Source organism: Bemisia tabaci, chromosome 10 (assembly GCF_918797505.1).
Source record: "Bemisia tabaci chromosome 10, PGI_BMITA_v3".
NCBI classification, from domain to species: Eukaryota; Metazoa; Arthropoda; class Insecta; order Hemiptera; family Aleyrodidae; genus Bemisia; species Bemisia tabaci.
In genome coordinates, this window is record NC_092802.1 from 35,982,235 (window position 1) to 35,999,063 (window position 16,829).

Sequence of the window (16,829 nt, forward strand, 5' to 3'; positions counted from 1 at the left end):
ATTGAATCAACAGTATTTTTTCTTGTCGATGTTTTCAAGAGTCTGGACTCTAGATCAAATGTGTTTTTTCTAGTGTGGTTTTGACAGGGGTTAAAAGAAAATTTTCTGATCTCAAATGTGAAATGATCAAGACACGATTCGTTACTAGCCCTCTAAAAGTCTCCCAATGCCCATGTCCATCGAAATAATTATCAAATTTTTAGCAGTTTCGAACGGCATACCGCGCTCGTGCTGTGCTGTGAACTCAAGGAAGTTTAAAACGCCTTCTATTCCGCCTGTAGGCAACACAGGCATCCGTAGAGCACTAATAGTTGCATCAATGTTTTCTCTCACCATACCCGTGCGCTGACGGATAAACCACGTCTACTAATTGAAACAATATTGCTATTGTTTTTTTCTTCGCCTCATGGTTGCTTGTTGCTTATTTTGCTGTATCGTAAATATGAAACTCTGGCCGTTGAAATTAAATACATTTTTTGGATGGTAGAACTGCAGAAATGAAAATCTTGGGTTGCGAAAAATTTACGGAATACGCATTGTAATTTATTTCTTATTTTGTATTTTTTGAAGCCGAGCCTTGAGTACAAACATTTTTTGCAATTATTTTTAATTTATTTTTCAAAGGAGACCGAACCAATATCGTGGCTTGAAATCTCGCAAGATATTCTTGTGGAGCTGTAAAAAGAGCGACCGTATGAATACGGCCTTCATTGCATTGTCGGAAACACGGGAGCAGTGGCGAAGCCTGAATGATCGATTATCGATGTTTTCCCATTTGAAGTTGTAGTAAAGCATCAATTATTAAGGTGCTCGTTGCAAACACCCTGTTTATCGATCATTTTCCACATGTTTAAATGGTTGATCAATCGATATATCGTACACAGAAAAAAGTATATGGTGCTGACGACAGAACCTTCTGTTCACAAGGCTCCTGCAGTTTCTTTGTTACACTTACAGAATTTTTCCGTTGTTAGAACAGAACTTCGGTCGTGGGAACAGGGTACTCTGTCCTCATAACGGAAGCTTCTGTGACTGTTACAAAATAAGTGCAGGAGCCCTGTGAACAGAACTATTTATTCAATGTAAAACACACCATGTCACTACACGAGAGCCTTTACCTTGGAGTGATTGGTGATCTTAAGGGCCTTGAAGACATGCCTGCCATCGACTCCGAGGTCCACGGCACCGCCTTGGAAAAGACGATAGTTGATGCGGGCCTCCTCAGCGATAGGTGCCCCGTCGGAGCTGATCTCGGTTTCGAAGAAGCGTCTGAGCATGGCCATGTTGGTGGTCTTGCCCCAGTTGCGGGGTCGGACAACGACGACGACTTTGGCCAACTCCTCCAAGACGTCTCTGATGAAGAGGCTCTTGTCCACAAACACGTCGCTCCACAGGAGCATCTCCTTGAAGTCCTCGAAGCCCGAGCGGACCCGTGTTCCTGACCTCGAGCTCGTAAAATTTCCACTTACCACCAGATCTGGAATACCGTTCATACTCTGTTTTTACATCAGTAGTTCCTCAGTCCTCACTCCTCCACAAAACGCCGCGCCGCGCGCCTTATGACTTATCGTGATACGACTATTTCACCACTCAGGAGCCGGTGTAGTATACTCTCTTCTTTGAAGGCGATTTCGGTTCCCTAAGTCGAAACTGTCAAGCATTACAATATCTAATACGGCATCTTCGAATTGCACGTAGGTCCTTTTTCAAAAATCTCATATTGTCTATCACTTTCCCTTTGGACCGAGTTCGAATCGGTTCATTTTGATCATGGAAACAGAATATAAAATGTACAGATAGTTATTTTATACTCAATTATATACCATTTTTTGGCGCGTATACGTAGTATACCGCCTTTGCGATCGTTTCGACCCCCCCCCCCCCTCGATACAATAACCGAGTCCCCTAGTTCCTTACCGAAAAGTGACTACCGCGAACTTCTGAGATTTTCCAAAGCGTGTAAAAAGTTTACTAATCCGTCAATAATAATGATTAAAATTTGTTTCTCATTCTGGGGCTCGCTAGTTTATGTGTAATGAATACCAAGAGTCTACGTTTCTTGGTTTTTTTTAAAAAAACCTTAGAATGGGGCGCGCTGATTTAAAATATGCATATATAAGCGGAAGCAAGCGAACTGATTCGAGGATGGCTGACCAGTTCGGCACTCCTTGAATGAGAATTTCACTCACTCCGTTTTGTTCACAACGTTGCTTTGACATATCTCCACAACACTGTTATCCTTTTCAAAAGTTGGTACTCCTTGCTCTGATAGCCGGGGCCACCAGGATAGTGGTAAGTGCAATCTGTGATAAGCCTCGAGACTCATTAGACCATTTGCTAAACGTGGCTCATACAGGAGTCCACTAAGCCCTCTCGTCCCCACGCTCCTGATCACTGCGTCGGCGTCACGAAGAACAATGGGCCTTGGGTCCCAACGCGGCCGATACCCGTACCCCAATTACTCACGCTTCATTAACCATTTCACCGTCACGCTAGGATTCATCCAATTTTCAAAAAAAATTGTTTCGCATGTATTTAGCAATTTTTTCCTTACTCTCCGTTAAAACACAAATAAAAAGAGACCTCATTCATAAAAATCGGCCGAATAGAAGCAGAGAAGTTACAGTAATCGAAATCCGAAGAAATCAACAAAACCTCGACTCCTCGATACGAAAAATAAAATGAAGGGGAAAAAAAGAAAGTATAAATTACAATTAAATATAATTGACCTCAAAATTTGACAAACAATTCATTTATATACCTAACGCTGAAAAAACTGGGAGAAATTACAAAAAATTTGCCTCTTGCAAGGGGCTTCTTTGTAAGAATTTTGACCTGAAGACAACGGTCGAATAACAGCAGTACTCCATACAATACACGGTGTGCCTGAACGAGTTAAACATTTTTCATACGTCCAAATCGAAAAATCTTTATATTTTTAACTACAATGTTTCTTGAATCGTTTAAGCAAAAAAAAAAAAAAAAAAAATTCCGTCGAGATTCTGGAACGCAAAGGCGCTTTAAAAGTATTCTGGGGCTATAATAGCTAAATCACCGGTAGTAAATTCGTTATATTATTAAAAAGAAATTGACTCCATAGTTTAATTCCTTAGTTTCTTGAATACGATTATTTTAAGCACTTAAACATTTATACCACCAATTTTAGCCATGGGGTGATTTCCTGAGAGCCGATAATATCACGAATTTCTCATAGAACCCCTCAACAGTGGCTTGCTTTTTTGGCAGCCGATTCGGCCATCGAACCGGAGTTTAAATGGAAGCTGATAATAACCCAAAGCTCTGAGAAAAATTTTGAGATGAGTATAAGAACGGTTTGTTGTAAGTAGCGAGGAGAGGCGGGCAAAGCGGCTAAAATCCTATCTAATTTTTACAGTTTTTCTGTTGAATTAATGTTGCCGCGGGCTTCTGACTGTCCACACATAGTTCTGTTCAGCATATCGATACATAAGTATTTACATTTTACATACGTAGAATCTAATTTTCACGTCGGGGAGTTGACATATTTTGATTTTTTCGATTTTATACGGAAAATTGATGGTTTTTCGGGATTGAAATTATTATTGTTTCATGAAAATAAATGCACCAAAATGACTATAGCATATTGATTCTTACACATTTGCACTCACAAAATTGGTTGGTAAATTCAACGAGTGGGTGCATCGACCTGGTATATCAAGTTTCTGCAATTTTTTACGGCAAATCAGTAGATTTTCGGGATGTAGATTGCTTACTTTCAATTCATGAATGAATAAAGCAACGACATGGTTGAACTTCTTTGCATGGAAAGACGTTTAAAATAACAAAAATCAAGACGTATTTAATGCAATTGCATTTATATCGAGTCAATTTCTTTTCAATAATATAACGGGATTTTTACTACCGGTGATTTGGGTATTTTAGCCCCAAAATACCTTTAAATCGACTTTATCTTCTAGGAGTTCGACAGAATTTTTCCTTTCTTCGCTTAAATTATTCCGTAGCACTTTTCTTCAAGAATCTGATAAGATTTTGCTTGAGGCAGATCAAAAAACTTAAATTCGATCGAATAGCTTTCTACTTTCACAATACACGGTCTCGTCAAGGTGCGTCTTTGACCTCGCAGTGTTGGATCGTGAATTCTCTTTTTATGCTGTTTGCCTATTTTGAAATCTCTGTAAATGAAAACTAAAGGGGTTGATATGTGCGAGTTAATGACGCGCCTTATCAACACATTGTGTTGGAGTTCACTGCTTGTTTTATACTCTGTTTACGTGATCAAAATGAACCGATTCGAACTCGGTACAAAGGGAAAGTGATAGACAATATGAGATTCTTGAAAAAGGACCTAAGTGCAAAAGGACCGAGTTCGAATCGGTTCATTTTGATCATCAGGCTCGGACTGGCCATAAGGCAATCTGCCATTGGCAGATACGCCCCCTTCGCGCCGAAAACGCGCCCCTCTGGCAGATAGCAAAATAAGAAGAAAAAAAATTACGACCGAGAATATGTGAGAAAAATTTCTTAAATGAACGAAAGAAGAGAGAGTTAGGAGTAAAGAAAGGTGCTTTAACGCATGATAGTGGTAAACGGAGGTCCAAGAACTACTTGCTGAAGCGTAGACAATTTTCTGTGAAATTTTCACCTCCTCCTTGACATACAGGCGCTTTATCATCCACTTCCTTCATTCGCTATGTGCAACTCCCTTAGAAGCGATGGTCGGTTCGATTTTTAGACATACGCATCCTTTATAGACCTCTTAAGAGACCTTTAAACATATTTCCTCCTTTTCAAATAACTATTGATTTAGACATACCATAGCATAGCTCAGGCAAACTTAATCTTAATTTATCTCGAAATTCAAAAATAAGAGACATCTAAAATGTAAACGCGATACAACTATTCGCGCAAGATGGATGTCCACATTGCATATGAAAAATGTAAGACGTGATGCCGTGAGTCGTGAACACGCAATGCTCTGCTCTAGTTTGAAGCAACATTACAAATAAGACAAACGGAAACAAACACAATATGGAAAAAGAGGGAAGGAAAGGATGCGTGTTTACGACGGCGCAGAGAAACAACTATTCGTGCTTGATGGACGTCCGTGCTGCATCTGAAAAATTGAAGGCGCGATGACGCGAAGTGTGAGCTCTCAATGCTGTGCTTCACGTTCAATTTTTGCAATTTTTACTCCATGCGATCAATAGACTTTGAACCTGAAAATAGCGTAAAACTTGTGCTGATTTGCCAAAATTTTCTGAACCCCACTCCACGTAGGGAATGCCCTACCAGGAAATATCACATTACGCCCCTTAAACCAGCCAAGGGTCTACGCCCTCAAATGCGAGCCAGTCCGACCCTGTTGATCATGGAAACAGAATATAAAATGTACAGATAGTTATTTTATACTCAATTATGTACAATTATTTTATACTCTTGTTTCCATGATCAAAATGAACCGATTCGAACTCGGTCCAAATGGAAAAGCGACAGACAGTATGAGATTCCTAAAAAAGGACCTACGTGTAATAGTATGAGATTCGAAGAGGCCGTATTAGATATTGTGTTGCTTGACAGTTTAGACTTACGGAACCGAAATCGCCTTCAAAGAAGAGGGTATACTACACCGGCTCCCGAGTGGTAAAATAGTCGCATCATGATGAATCATAAGGCGCGCGGCGTTGCGTCGTCGAGCGAGGAGTGAGGGAGAACTTTATGAATGCATTCTCATTTTCTCCCTTTATTTTCATCTCCTCTTTTCCCTTTTCAGTTTTCCACCCCAGTATTTCGTCTCTGTTATAATGACACCTGGTGAAACCGTTGATGCGCCACCCTTAATCTTGCCCTGTGCAGAAAAGTTTTAGGAACTCCAGCTCTCGAAGTCGAGGGCATCCAAGAGTGGATTTTTTGTAACGTTATGTAGTTTTCGTGTATACTGGAAAAAAGTATTTTGGATCCTGAGTCCAGACTCTTGAAAAATTTGACAAGAAAAAATACTCTCGATTCGATCGGATTTTTGCTTAAATCAAAAGGAAACCCGCTTGAATAAAGAGGTTTGGCTCTCGATTCAAGCAAAAATCCGATTGAATCAATGTATTTTTCCTTGTCAAAAGTTTTTAAGAGTCCAGACTTTGGATCCAAGAGACTTTTTCCCAGTTTATTCAAAGAACACGAAGGAGGTGTGAAATCGAAACTTACCATGAATTCCTGAAATTAGGACGATTAAACTTATTTTCAGCACCATATTGAGCTCTTTCAAGTATATCCCTTCTATACTGTTTTTGGGTCACTCTTAATAATTTTCAAAGTCAAAAACGCACACTTTTTGTCTCTACTCATTCCACTAGAGTCACGAGATTAAAAAACTGCAATAAAACTATAGTTTCACCCAGGTGTTAGCTGCACAGATATTTTAAATTTTACCGCCCTTTCTTTCGAGAGATTTGATGGGGTGAGTCTCATTTTGACCGATTTTAACCTCCTCTTAGTCTCTTGGGATTCTTCCCACCGGAGTAAAGAGTAACTACAGATGAAAGATTATTTTATTCAGGTTCACTCTGTTTTATAATGGACAGCAGCACAGCGGGTCAATTTTAAAATCGTCATCGAATGACCGATAAATCGATTGATCGATGAATCTCTATTTTTGCAATGATATTAATCGATCAGCAATCGAGTGGAGTTTTAATTGCTTCGGTGTATTTTTCTTATATAATTCAGCAGCTCTTCGAGGGAAAAAAAGACTTAATTGTATTTTGAGATGGGTATTACTGCTCCCTCATTTTCACGTTCTCCAAGGTGCAAGTAAAATTGAGTCACGTCGTTCTTCTCGAATGACAAACTCCTCGAATTGAGGACTAGATGAACGACGAATTAATCACCGGTGTCTTTTGATCATTGGGGCGATTAGTGAGCTTCTCAAAGGCTGCAACAGTCGCGCATTTATAATCGTCCCCCGCTCGGCCGCCACGTTGTGCTAAAAAATCAGTGATTTTCTCAAAAGGACCAGGATAGAGAGAGTATAGATGTCAAAGGAAAATAGACAAATCAGGCATTTTATCAAATATTATTACAACAATATTCTTACTTAGAGTGAAATTTTAATCTTTTACCCTAATTTTAGACAAAATAATTCGTTGCTCCTCTAATAAAGAATTCTCTGTAAAAATATACAGCATACGATAGTATTTTAAACGATTTCAAGATCCTCATTTGAAGAAATAACGAAAGGGTCCCTCGCGATTTACCGTTAGTTAGTCTAACACTCACCTCCTTTATCCAAATCAACCACCTGCTTCCACACGGAGAAAAAAACCTCGTGCATGGGACCCGAAGTTTAGGTCATATGGATCTCTGAAGTTTTCGGATTGAGCATCTGGACACTTTAGGTCCAGCTGCTGAGGTTTGGATCACACATCTGAAACTTCAGTTCTTACATCTGAGGTACTTCAGTTGTGAGAACCGAAGTTTTTCGGATGTGAAAATCGAAGTACCTCAGATTTGAGAACTGAAGTTTCAGATGTGTGATCCAAACCTCAGCAGCTGGACCTAAAGTGTTCAGATGCTCAATCCGAAAACTTCAGAGATCCATATGACCTAAACTTCGGGTCCCACGCACGAAGTTTTTTTCTCCGTGCACCAATAGAATCGCTCCTAGGATTTTTTGCTGTGTCTATCAATTTCAATAATTAGCCCGCAGCGCGTTGTATTATCACCGATGCGGTTAATGTCTGATCTTGGCGGTTTTAGCGAGGCTCCAATTTTTCAGCCCTAAGAATTGGTCAGTATAGTCCAATAAAGATTTGGTCCATACTCCCAAGAAAAGAAAAACTGACCAAAAATATTACGAACCGCACTTTATATTACTTTAGCCTCCGCTTTCCATTTTGACACGAAATATTGATTACTTTTTCTTACTGTGCAAAATTTTGCGATGGACTCGTTCAAACTGCTCCAAGCAATCTGTACTGGGACAAAAAACACATTGGATCTTGAGTCCAGATTCTTAAAAACACCGACAAGAAAAAATACTCTTGATTCAATCAGATTTAAGCTTAAATCAAGAACCAAGCCTCTTAATTTGAGCGGATTTCCTTTTGATTTAAGCTTCAATCTGATTCAATCAAGAGTCCTTTTTCTTGTCGATATTTTCAAGAGTCTGGACTCAGATCCAATGTGTTTTTTTTTCCAGTGTGACAACATTGTCCCCTATCTTTTCCTTCCCGATTTTCCTTTTCTGGTGGAAGCGTCTCGTCCGAGAAAGGTTGCCGGGAAATTATGCTCGACATCTTCGCTCAACCTGACTGGGATCGTCCGATGATAAAACGCCTGCCGCCAACCTTTGATCGGGGCCTTTGTCGTATAATTAACGCCTTTGGAATAAGGTCATTGGCGTGTCGTGCCTAGCAATGAACCCATTGATCTACCATTTAAAACCAAAGGGGAAGCATCGATTATTAAAGTATACCTAATTTATCGATTCTAAGAAAGAGGAGATTTAATTAAAATATGGGTAAGCAAGGCTGAAAAATGATTAAAACACTAAAAGGCAGGACGTTTCGAGCTGTTACCAGCTCATTTTCAGCTGCAAAAACACATAAAAACAAGTAAAAAATTGAGTGGCGACCTGACCCCAGCCGTTATCACGTAACCACTCTGGGCGTTCTGGTGGCATCTGGTTACGTGATAACGGCTGGGGTCAGGTCGCCACTCAATTTTTTACTTGTTTTTATGTGTTTTTGCAGCAGAAAATGAGCTGGTAACAGCTCGAAACGTCCTGCCTTTTAGTGTTTTAATCATTTTTCAGCCTTGTTTACGCATATTTTAATTAAATCTCCTCTTTCTTCGTATGTTCGGGCTTGTGCTTTATCGATTCCTTAGTATAGCTTCGGATGGGATAATTATCGATGGCAGTTAATGATTCGCCTCACCACTGGACAGGGCGTCAGTGTATAGCGCAGAATTTCTGGGATATGGCGACCAGATTTGAATGTCTCGTTCGAGGAGAAAATAAGAGTCTTGCGCGATTGAGCAAAGGGGAGAATCTCATGAGCTACCGCCTGCGGCGCAATATGGTCCAACACTCAAGAATAGGAAGAAATAAGTCGGATGATGACTGAAAGATCACGAAAGTTTCGTAACTGCGGTTTTTTTTAGTCGCTAATTTCGAATTTGATGTCAAATTGCCTACACTGCAACACCCTAACCTATTAATTGTGCGCAAGTTTATGACACGCTGCAACGCGGCATGCTGTTAGCTCGAAACACGCACTGACGCCTACAAACCTAAGGGGATACTTCAAGCATTGCGCAATGCTTGAAGTATCCCCTTAGGTTTGTAGGCGTCAGTGCGCGTTTTGCGCTGGCAGCACGCCGCGGCACTCCCGACGGGCGGGTGGGTGAACGATTTCTTGTGGAGAGAGCTCCTTGGCGGAGAAACTCGTAAATCGTGTAAATTTTTTTTTCTTAATTTTTGAATTTTAAAATTACACACTGGTCGTGTGAAGTAATTAGTGAACTCTCAACGCTATATGAAGTGGTAAAATGAAAGGCGGGTCGTGCGCCATGAGCAGGGCGGCTCTTGAAATTATCTCCTGTGTTTTGTCGCGCATTTAATATTAAATACAAGAAGTTCGTGACCGCTTAATCTTCCCGCGTTTGCTTTTCAGCCAATCAGACACTCGACGGCCGCTTGAAGACTCCTATAGAAAGTAACATGAGACATCAAAACCATATATTTTTTCGAATTCGGCCGATTTTGCGGGAAAAAGATGTCGGAAAAATGATTTGGTGTTTCAATGGCGTTTAAAACATTCCTTTTCTTCAAAAAACACCAAGGATCTTAATTTTTGAAACTTCGGTTTTCTTCTATTTGTGTCAGCGGGACGGTTAAAAACATCGACCCGAGTGGAGAAAAATTGAAATTTCAAAAATCCAGATCTTTGGTGTTTTTTTTTTTGTTGAGAAAATGAAATGTATTATGCATTAATTGAAATGCCAAATCCCTATAAAAAGCCAGCTATGGATATCTTTTTCCCGAAAAATCGGTTGAATTCGAAAAAAATTTATGGTTTCGATTTCCCATATTATTTTCTATGGGAGTCTAAACGTGGCCGTCGAGTGTCTGATTGGCTGAGAAGCAAGCGCGGGAAAATTAGGCGGTCACGCACTTCTGCGATTTGATGGGGACTATTATTTTCTCCTTGGGGTTTCAGGACATTTTGTCAACGATTTTTTGTCCGCGCACCTTCTTTGTCCGGTATTTTACGCCCACACGTAAAATAAGCAACAGTGACTTGGTCCAAGCGTTATACTTTAGTCGGTATGTAAAATTATATTGACAATATGGAAATGAGAAATTGAGAGAGAAGGAGGTGTTGTTATGGTTGCTCATTTTTTAAATGAAATGTTATTACTTTCTCCTTTTGAATCATCTTTTTAAATTGTCATTGGTGAATATTTGGTGTTATTTCTATCCTTAAAATATTGAATGCACAATATACCTTATATATGTATAGGTACTTTTTTTATTTTTTTATTTTTTCTTTACGAAATTATTACTTCATTTTGAAAAAATTCATATTTTTAAAACGTGACAAATATTTGTAAAACCTTCTCCAAGCGACATTAATCTCAATGAGCCGCAGTTGTGCCGACAGAAACTGCAAAAATGAATAAAAGAGGGAAAAAAACCAAGAAGCACGCAATCTTTAGTTTTAACCATTTGTACATCGATCTTTTAGAGTCAAATACGTCAAATTTTGAGCGTTTCGTTGCGCGTACACCTCGCTGCAGCACAATAAAAGCACAAAATGTAAAAGAAAAAATTAAAGTGCTTTGGAAATCATTAAATTTGACACGGAACCACCAATATTTAAAAAACACACATTATATTATTATTCTCCTTTGATAAATTGATACATATTTTTTTCCCATCAATTTAAATGAGAATAATCAATGCAGAGTGTGCTAACATTTCAAAATCATGAGTTAAAAAACGCTGACTATGCGAGTGTAAATATTAAAGCCTAACAGAGCGGAGCGGCGTGCTGCCAGCGCGAGAGGCTCACTGGCGCCTACAAACCTAAGTGGATACTTCACGCATTGCACAATGCTTGAAGTATCCACTTAGGTTTGTAGGCGCCAATGCGCGTTCGTTCGCGCTGGCCGCCCGCCGCCGTGCGGCGGCGCCTGAAGCAACTATTTCACAACAGAGGTGTTGCACAGTATTATACGAAATTGAACGAATTAAGAATGACAGGCATCCTTTAAAAGTACAGATCTTTCCTCGCAAAATAAATCAAGATACTCATCGTACACAGGAAAAATCTAAGAGCCTTTAGCTGAGGCAAATATAGAGGTTCATCCGGTTCAGGTATAACAAGATGGGAATTTCTTGAAAGATAATTAAGTCCTGTTACACCAAAGAGGTGTAGAGAGTTTTAGTGAATTTTGTCTCATGGAATTGACGCTCCCCCATTTTTACCAAAACTCTCAACTATATATTATTCTCCGTTGGACCAAACAGACAAAACAAAAAAACAAGCAAACCCTCATTCTTCCAAGACATTATATATTTTCATCCAAAAACGTCGTGAGCAATTGTCGTTTGTATTTACATGTGGACCGATAATTAACTGTGGGTCTCAACTGGCACGTGGATCAAAACTCCCGTGCCGAAAAAACGCGTGGACGTTAATCACTGGAAAAAACAGGAGCGCGGATACAAAAAATGTCGACGAAAACGAAATGTCCTATAACCCTCCTTGGTCTCGTTTCGAAATGTCCAACTTTGTTAAAGCCAAAAACATTTTTCAGGAAAGTTTTTATGAAAAAAAAATAAAAAAAAAATTAAAAAAAAGAGATAAAGAGCGGAAGTTGTGTTTCTCTCCATTTAAAAAAGAAATTAACTACGACAGGAGATCTGCAGTGTCGCATACGGCTTCACGCGGTTTTACAGTTTGACTAGAAATTGCCAAAGAAACGTTTTATTTTTCTTAGTGAACCGAAAGAATATAGAGTGAATAGGTGGAAATTTTCAAATAGAAAAGCGCGCGGTGGCAAAGTATGAACCAAGACCGATACGATGCAAAAAACGAGTACACTTCGCGGCGCAATGCAACGATGCAACTCATGCAAGATTACAATACTGTGTTATCTTCCCTCTCCAATGCTTATTTGAGAGGTCGTTTTTGCAGATATTACTGTGACCTACAACAATTGTTTCAACAGCAAACAGGAAAAACTCAAAACTAGGCCTCCTAAAATGGATTCTTTATTTTTGTTCAATTTTACGATTTTCCTTGTATTTGACCTTGCTCAAAAATTAGCGAGAAACGGCTGCTCAGTCAATGATTCGTCGCTTTTCTGCCAAATTTGCCGTATTGTCTCACTTTGGAATATAGCAGTGTTGGTCCATTTTGCGAGTTAAAGCGATCTAGTTCAGCACCATGAAATTTAGTGCACTTCTCTTCCTGCTAGCTATTACAATCTTGAGCGTCTTCCACGTATGCCGATGTGCCGAATCCGAAAGTGTCGAATCCACAAGTAACGAATCGGCAAGTAACGAATCCGAAAGTGCCGAATCCGAAACTGTCGAATCCACAAGTAACGAATCCGCAAGTAACGAATCCGAAAGTGCCGAATCCGAAAGTGGATGGTGAAAGTGCAGAAGTGCAAATCTCGATTTTTGACAGTTTTGAGTTAGCTCCATAAACGTGTAGTTGAAGATGTCGTCTATCAGCCAGCAAGAGATTATAATCGAAAAAAATCGGGAAGTCTCCTAAAAACCGTGTAGAACTTTTTTCGCACATCTCGGCGGCTTAAGTGCAGGAATGCGTATATATCTCGTTCAGGCCTGTTCATTTTTCGGCGCGCCTTACGCACAACCAATCACAACGCGCGCTCCTCAGCAGCGTTTCCCGCCAACACCGCATATCAGCTGATCAGCTGTTCTGTGTTTGTTTTCAATGGTTTTCATTTATCTATCTAAAAGAAAAGTTGATGTAGATAAATGTGGATAATCAGGCAGTCCAGCATGCATAATATCAGTGAATGCTGGTGATAGACCGATAGACGAGGGAAGGGGGATTAGGTACTGTTACTTGTCATTAATATTGCATACGCTTGTAATTGAAGGCGGATTATCACTCGAGGGCCCTCCAGTATCATTTCTACATAGGTATCTACTACCTACTAGCAAAGCGCGGCGTTCATGTCCATTTTTACTCTCTGGGCCAATGCAATCATGAACTGATTGAACTGACGGTTCATCACAACGGTCAGTTTTTTATTAGAGTCAATCCGGTCAAACAATGCTTCATTTAGTGTATTGGATCGACTAAAGCTTCTAAATAAGTTTTAAGGTTGAATAAATTCTATTTTTGATCTTAATGATCAAGAGTAGCTTCAAAACGCTAATTGCAGAAATGCATATCTCGTAATCTAATGTCAGTTTCCAATCATACAATGCTTGATCCGGCCGTATGAGGTCAAACTAAAGCTTCTGATAAAGAATTGTAAGCATGAAAACCCTTTTTTTCAGTTTTTAAATGATCAAAATCCGCCAACAATGGGTTTTAAACCACTAATTGTAGAAATGCGTATCTCGTGATAACTGTCGATTGGACGGAGTTAAACAGAAAGGAACCAAGCCACATCCGGATCGAACTGAGAAATAGAGATTTAAAGTTTGGCTCCTGCATAAGACTCAATGTAAAAGATAAACTTCAAGTTCAATTTCTGAAAAATTTGCTGCAACAAAAACTTTGAATTTTTTCCGATAGATAGTAGAGCGGTGTTTGAGTTCGAAACCACTCATAACTCAATTTTTTCCAAAATGTGGGTTCGTTCCTTTCTGCTTAACTCAGTCCAATTCTTAGTGCCGAAAACGCGAATCTCGGCATTTCGGCCGTATTTTCTAACAGCGCGAGAAATTATTCAAAATATTGATGAAGTCTGAAAACGCATCTTATTCTTGCTATCCTCAAGAATTATTGCCCTTCTACTGACAATAAGGAGGAATGTAGACAGTTTTTTTACTCTCCTGAAAAATCGTGTTTTCGAGATACGCACTTCTGCACTTTCACCATCGAAGTGCCGTTGTATGTACAGCCATGAATGAGGGCTGCGGAATAAGCGGAAAATGCGCTAAAAATGGGAATGAATTTTTTTGCGATTACAATGATTGATAGACTAATCACTACCTACACTCAGTGCAACTTTATGACAGGTCAGTGTAATAAATTGTAAATTCTACCGAGAAGAACTAGGTCAAAATCTTTTAAATCTTCCCAGAGTCATTACATTATGCGGTGGAAAGCAGATCTATACGAACTTGGCGGCATCCTCTTATTATAACCGTTTGGTTCAATATACTGTTTAAAAAATTTAGTGTAGTTTTTTGTTTCAAGAAAAAAAAATAAATATTCAATAAAATATACTTCTTTCTTCAATGTGCGAGTCAACTCTATCCTCACGACTCCCTACTTCAACTATTTAGATAACAATGAACGCCGTCTTAAGATGCATAATGGGCCTGTTGCATGCAAGAGATACAGCCGTGCGAATAGACTTTTCAGAGGTTAAATGACACGAAAATTACGATGGTCACATTAAAAAAGTCTGAAATACACTCCTTACTGCGCAATTTGCGTTGTGAGGAACGCGCTTTTTCAAATTTCCCGCGTCTGGGGGCAGTTTTCTAACGGAAACAATTAACGGCAACTCGCGGCTATTTCCGGTCAACTAAAACTGACAACATAACCTAAAAATCGGAGCTCGTGATATCGTGAAATGAAATGTAGAAGGATTGCGTTGGATATTTAAAAGTTGATCGATTTGGTTACCGCATAAAGCGTATATGGACCACTATAAGAGATCACGTTGGGTTTGTAAACAAACTGAAGGAAAAAATAACAACAACAACAACGACTCGGCATCTTCCGGAAATCACCGAGCCCGCCGTTTGCTCGTTTCCGGTGATTAGAAAACTGCCCCCAGACGCGGGAAATTTGAAAAAGCGCGTTCCTAACAACGCAAATTGCGCAGTAAGGAGTGTATTTCAGACTTTTTTAATGTGACCATCGTAATTTTCGTGTCATTTAACCTCTAAAAAGTCTATTCGCGCGGCTGTATCTCTTGCATGCAACAGGCCCAGGCGGTCGAATGATCAATTTCATATATGAACAAATCTAGAAAAAAAGATTTTTTCTAGTCACGACAAAATGGGCCCTGGTATTAGAATGGTAGTCATTGATCGGTTTAAACGATTGCTTTATAAAATTTGAAACCTGGGGGAATAAAAAAATTGTTTTTAAGGTTATACATAGGCTGTCCAAAAAGTACCGAGACTGGTTCTATAACTCAAAAATCAAGATAGCTAGAGGCTTGATCTTGGTCTTATTTGAAAGATCAACTCAATATCTATCGATTGAGACCAAAATCAAAACTTTCGGCCAAATATTTCAAAAGTTACAACACTGTTTGTAAAAAAAATATCTAGACCCCCTACCGTTTTTTATGACTATTTTCTCTTGCCGGAAACACTCTCTAAATTAATGATCAGTGCACGGTTCTTTTGCAACTAATCATGGCAAAAACTAATTGATTTAGAAACACTAGCTGTCGTCCGACTACGGGTATAAGGGTTCAAAGTCAACGGGAAAAGAATAAACCGTCGGTCAGCCACCCGCAAAAAACCAGAGAAATTTTCGGCATTTGTTGACAGTTCACAGTGCGTGCGTGGTCTTCGCTGCAGATGGTGAGTGATTTTGTTTCTGTGTTCGAAATGTTTGATACCACTGCTTTATCTCTTTCCATGATAGTATCAAAAATTTTGAACACAGAAACAAAATCACTCACCATCTGCAGCGAAGACCACGCACGCACTGTGAACTGTCAACAAATGCCGAAAATTTCTTGGTTTTTTGCGGGTGGCTGACCGACGGTTTATTCTTTTCCCGTTGACTTTGAACCCTTATACCCGTAGTCGGACGACAGCTAGTGTTTCCAAATCAATTAGTTTTGCCATGATTAGTTGCAAAAGAACCGTGCACTGATCATTAATTTAGAGAGTGTTTCCGGCAAGAGAAAATAGTCATAAAAAACGGTAGGGGGTCTAGATATTTTTTTTACAAACAGTGTTGTAACTTTTGAAATATTTGGCCGAAAGTTTTGATTTTGGTCTCAATCGATAGATATTAAGTTGATCTTTCAAATAAGACCAAGATCAAGCCTCTAGCTATCTTGATTTTTGAGTTATAGAACCTAGTCTCGGTACTTTTTGGACAGCCTATAAAGTCGCTTTATAACGCACTCTGGCGTTCTACGACACCCAAACGCCACATATGCCTGTCTTCCCAGAGGTTATCGGGCAACTGACACCGCAACATCTCTTCGTCAACGCCCTGCCGCCAACCCTTTACGGGACGTCCCCGTCGCCTCTTCCCAGGTGGTACCCAATCCAAAACTTGAGGACTGTTTTTAAGGTTCTAACATTTTTACTTTTAATTCTTCTTTTCTATTTAATTCTGTTTAAAGAACAAATCACGGAATACCTAGAAGTATGTTGCCAGCTAAAATTTTGAGATTTTTTTCTATGATTTCTTAACGATCTATGTGCGGGAAAAAATTGTTTATTATATTTTTACATTTTACATATATTTTATACTAGGGGCTTACGGAGCTGCTTCGCAGCCCGTTATTTTTCATGTGCACCTTTCCCTTTCACATGTCTTCTTTTTTTTTTTTTTTTTTTTTTTTTTTTTTTTTTTTTTTTTTATGATGACAAATTATATTCATTGAACCGACCGAAAATTGGATAACGAAAT

At 39.3% G+C, this 16,829-nt stretch overlaps 2 protein-coding genes across 3 annotated transcripts in view; one reads left to right on the plus strand and one right to left on the minus strand.

Moving 5' to 3' along the window:
• The window catches only part of LOC109033251 (uncharacterized protein in vnfD 5'region), a 63,257-nt gene extending 56,693 nt beyond the window's left edge, over nucleotides 1-6,564 (minus strand). For both annotated transcript variants that reach the window (XM_072304794.1, XM_072304793.1), the window contains exons 1-2: nucleotides 6,199-6,564; nucleotides 1,119-1,477 (exon numbers count right to left, since the gene is read on the minus strand). In XM_072304794.1, coding sequence (XP_072160895.1) covers nucleotides 1,119-1,477; nucleotides 6,199-6,244 — 405 coding nt within the window. In that variant the 5' untranslated portion in view covers nucleotides 6,245-6,564. The remainder of the gene's footprint in view (nucleotides 1-1,118; nucleotides 1,478-6,198) is intronic.
• LOC109033252 (frequenin-1) overlaps nucleotides 1-16,829 on the plus strand; it is a 282,836-nt gene that overhangs the window by 228,322 nt on the left and 37,685 nt on the right. The window lies entirely within an intron of this gene.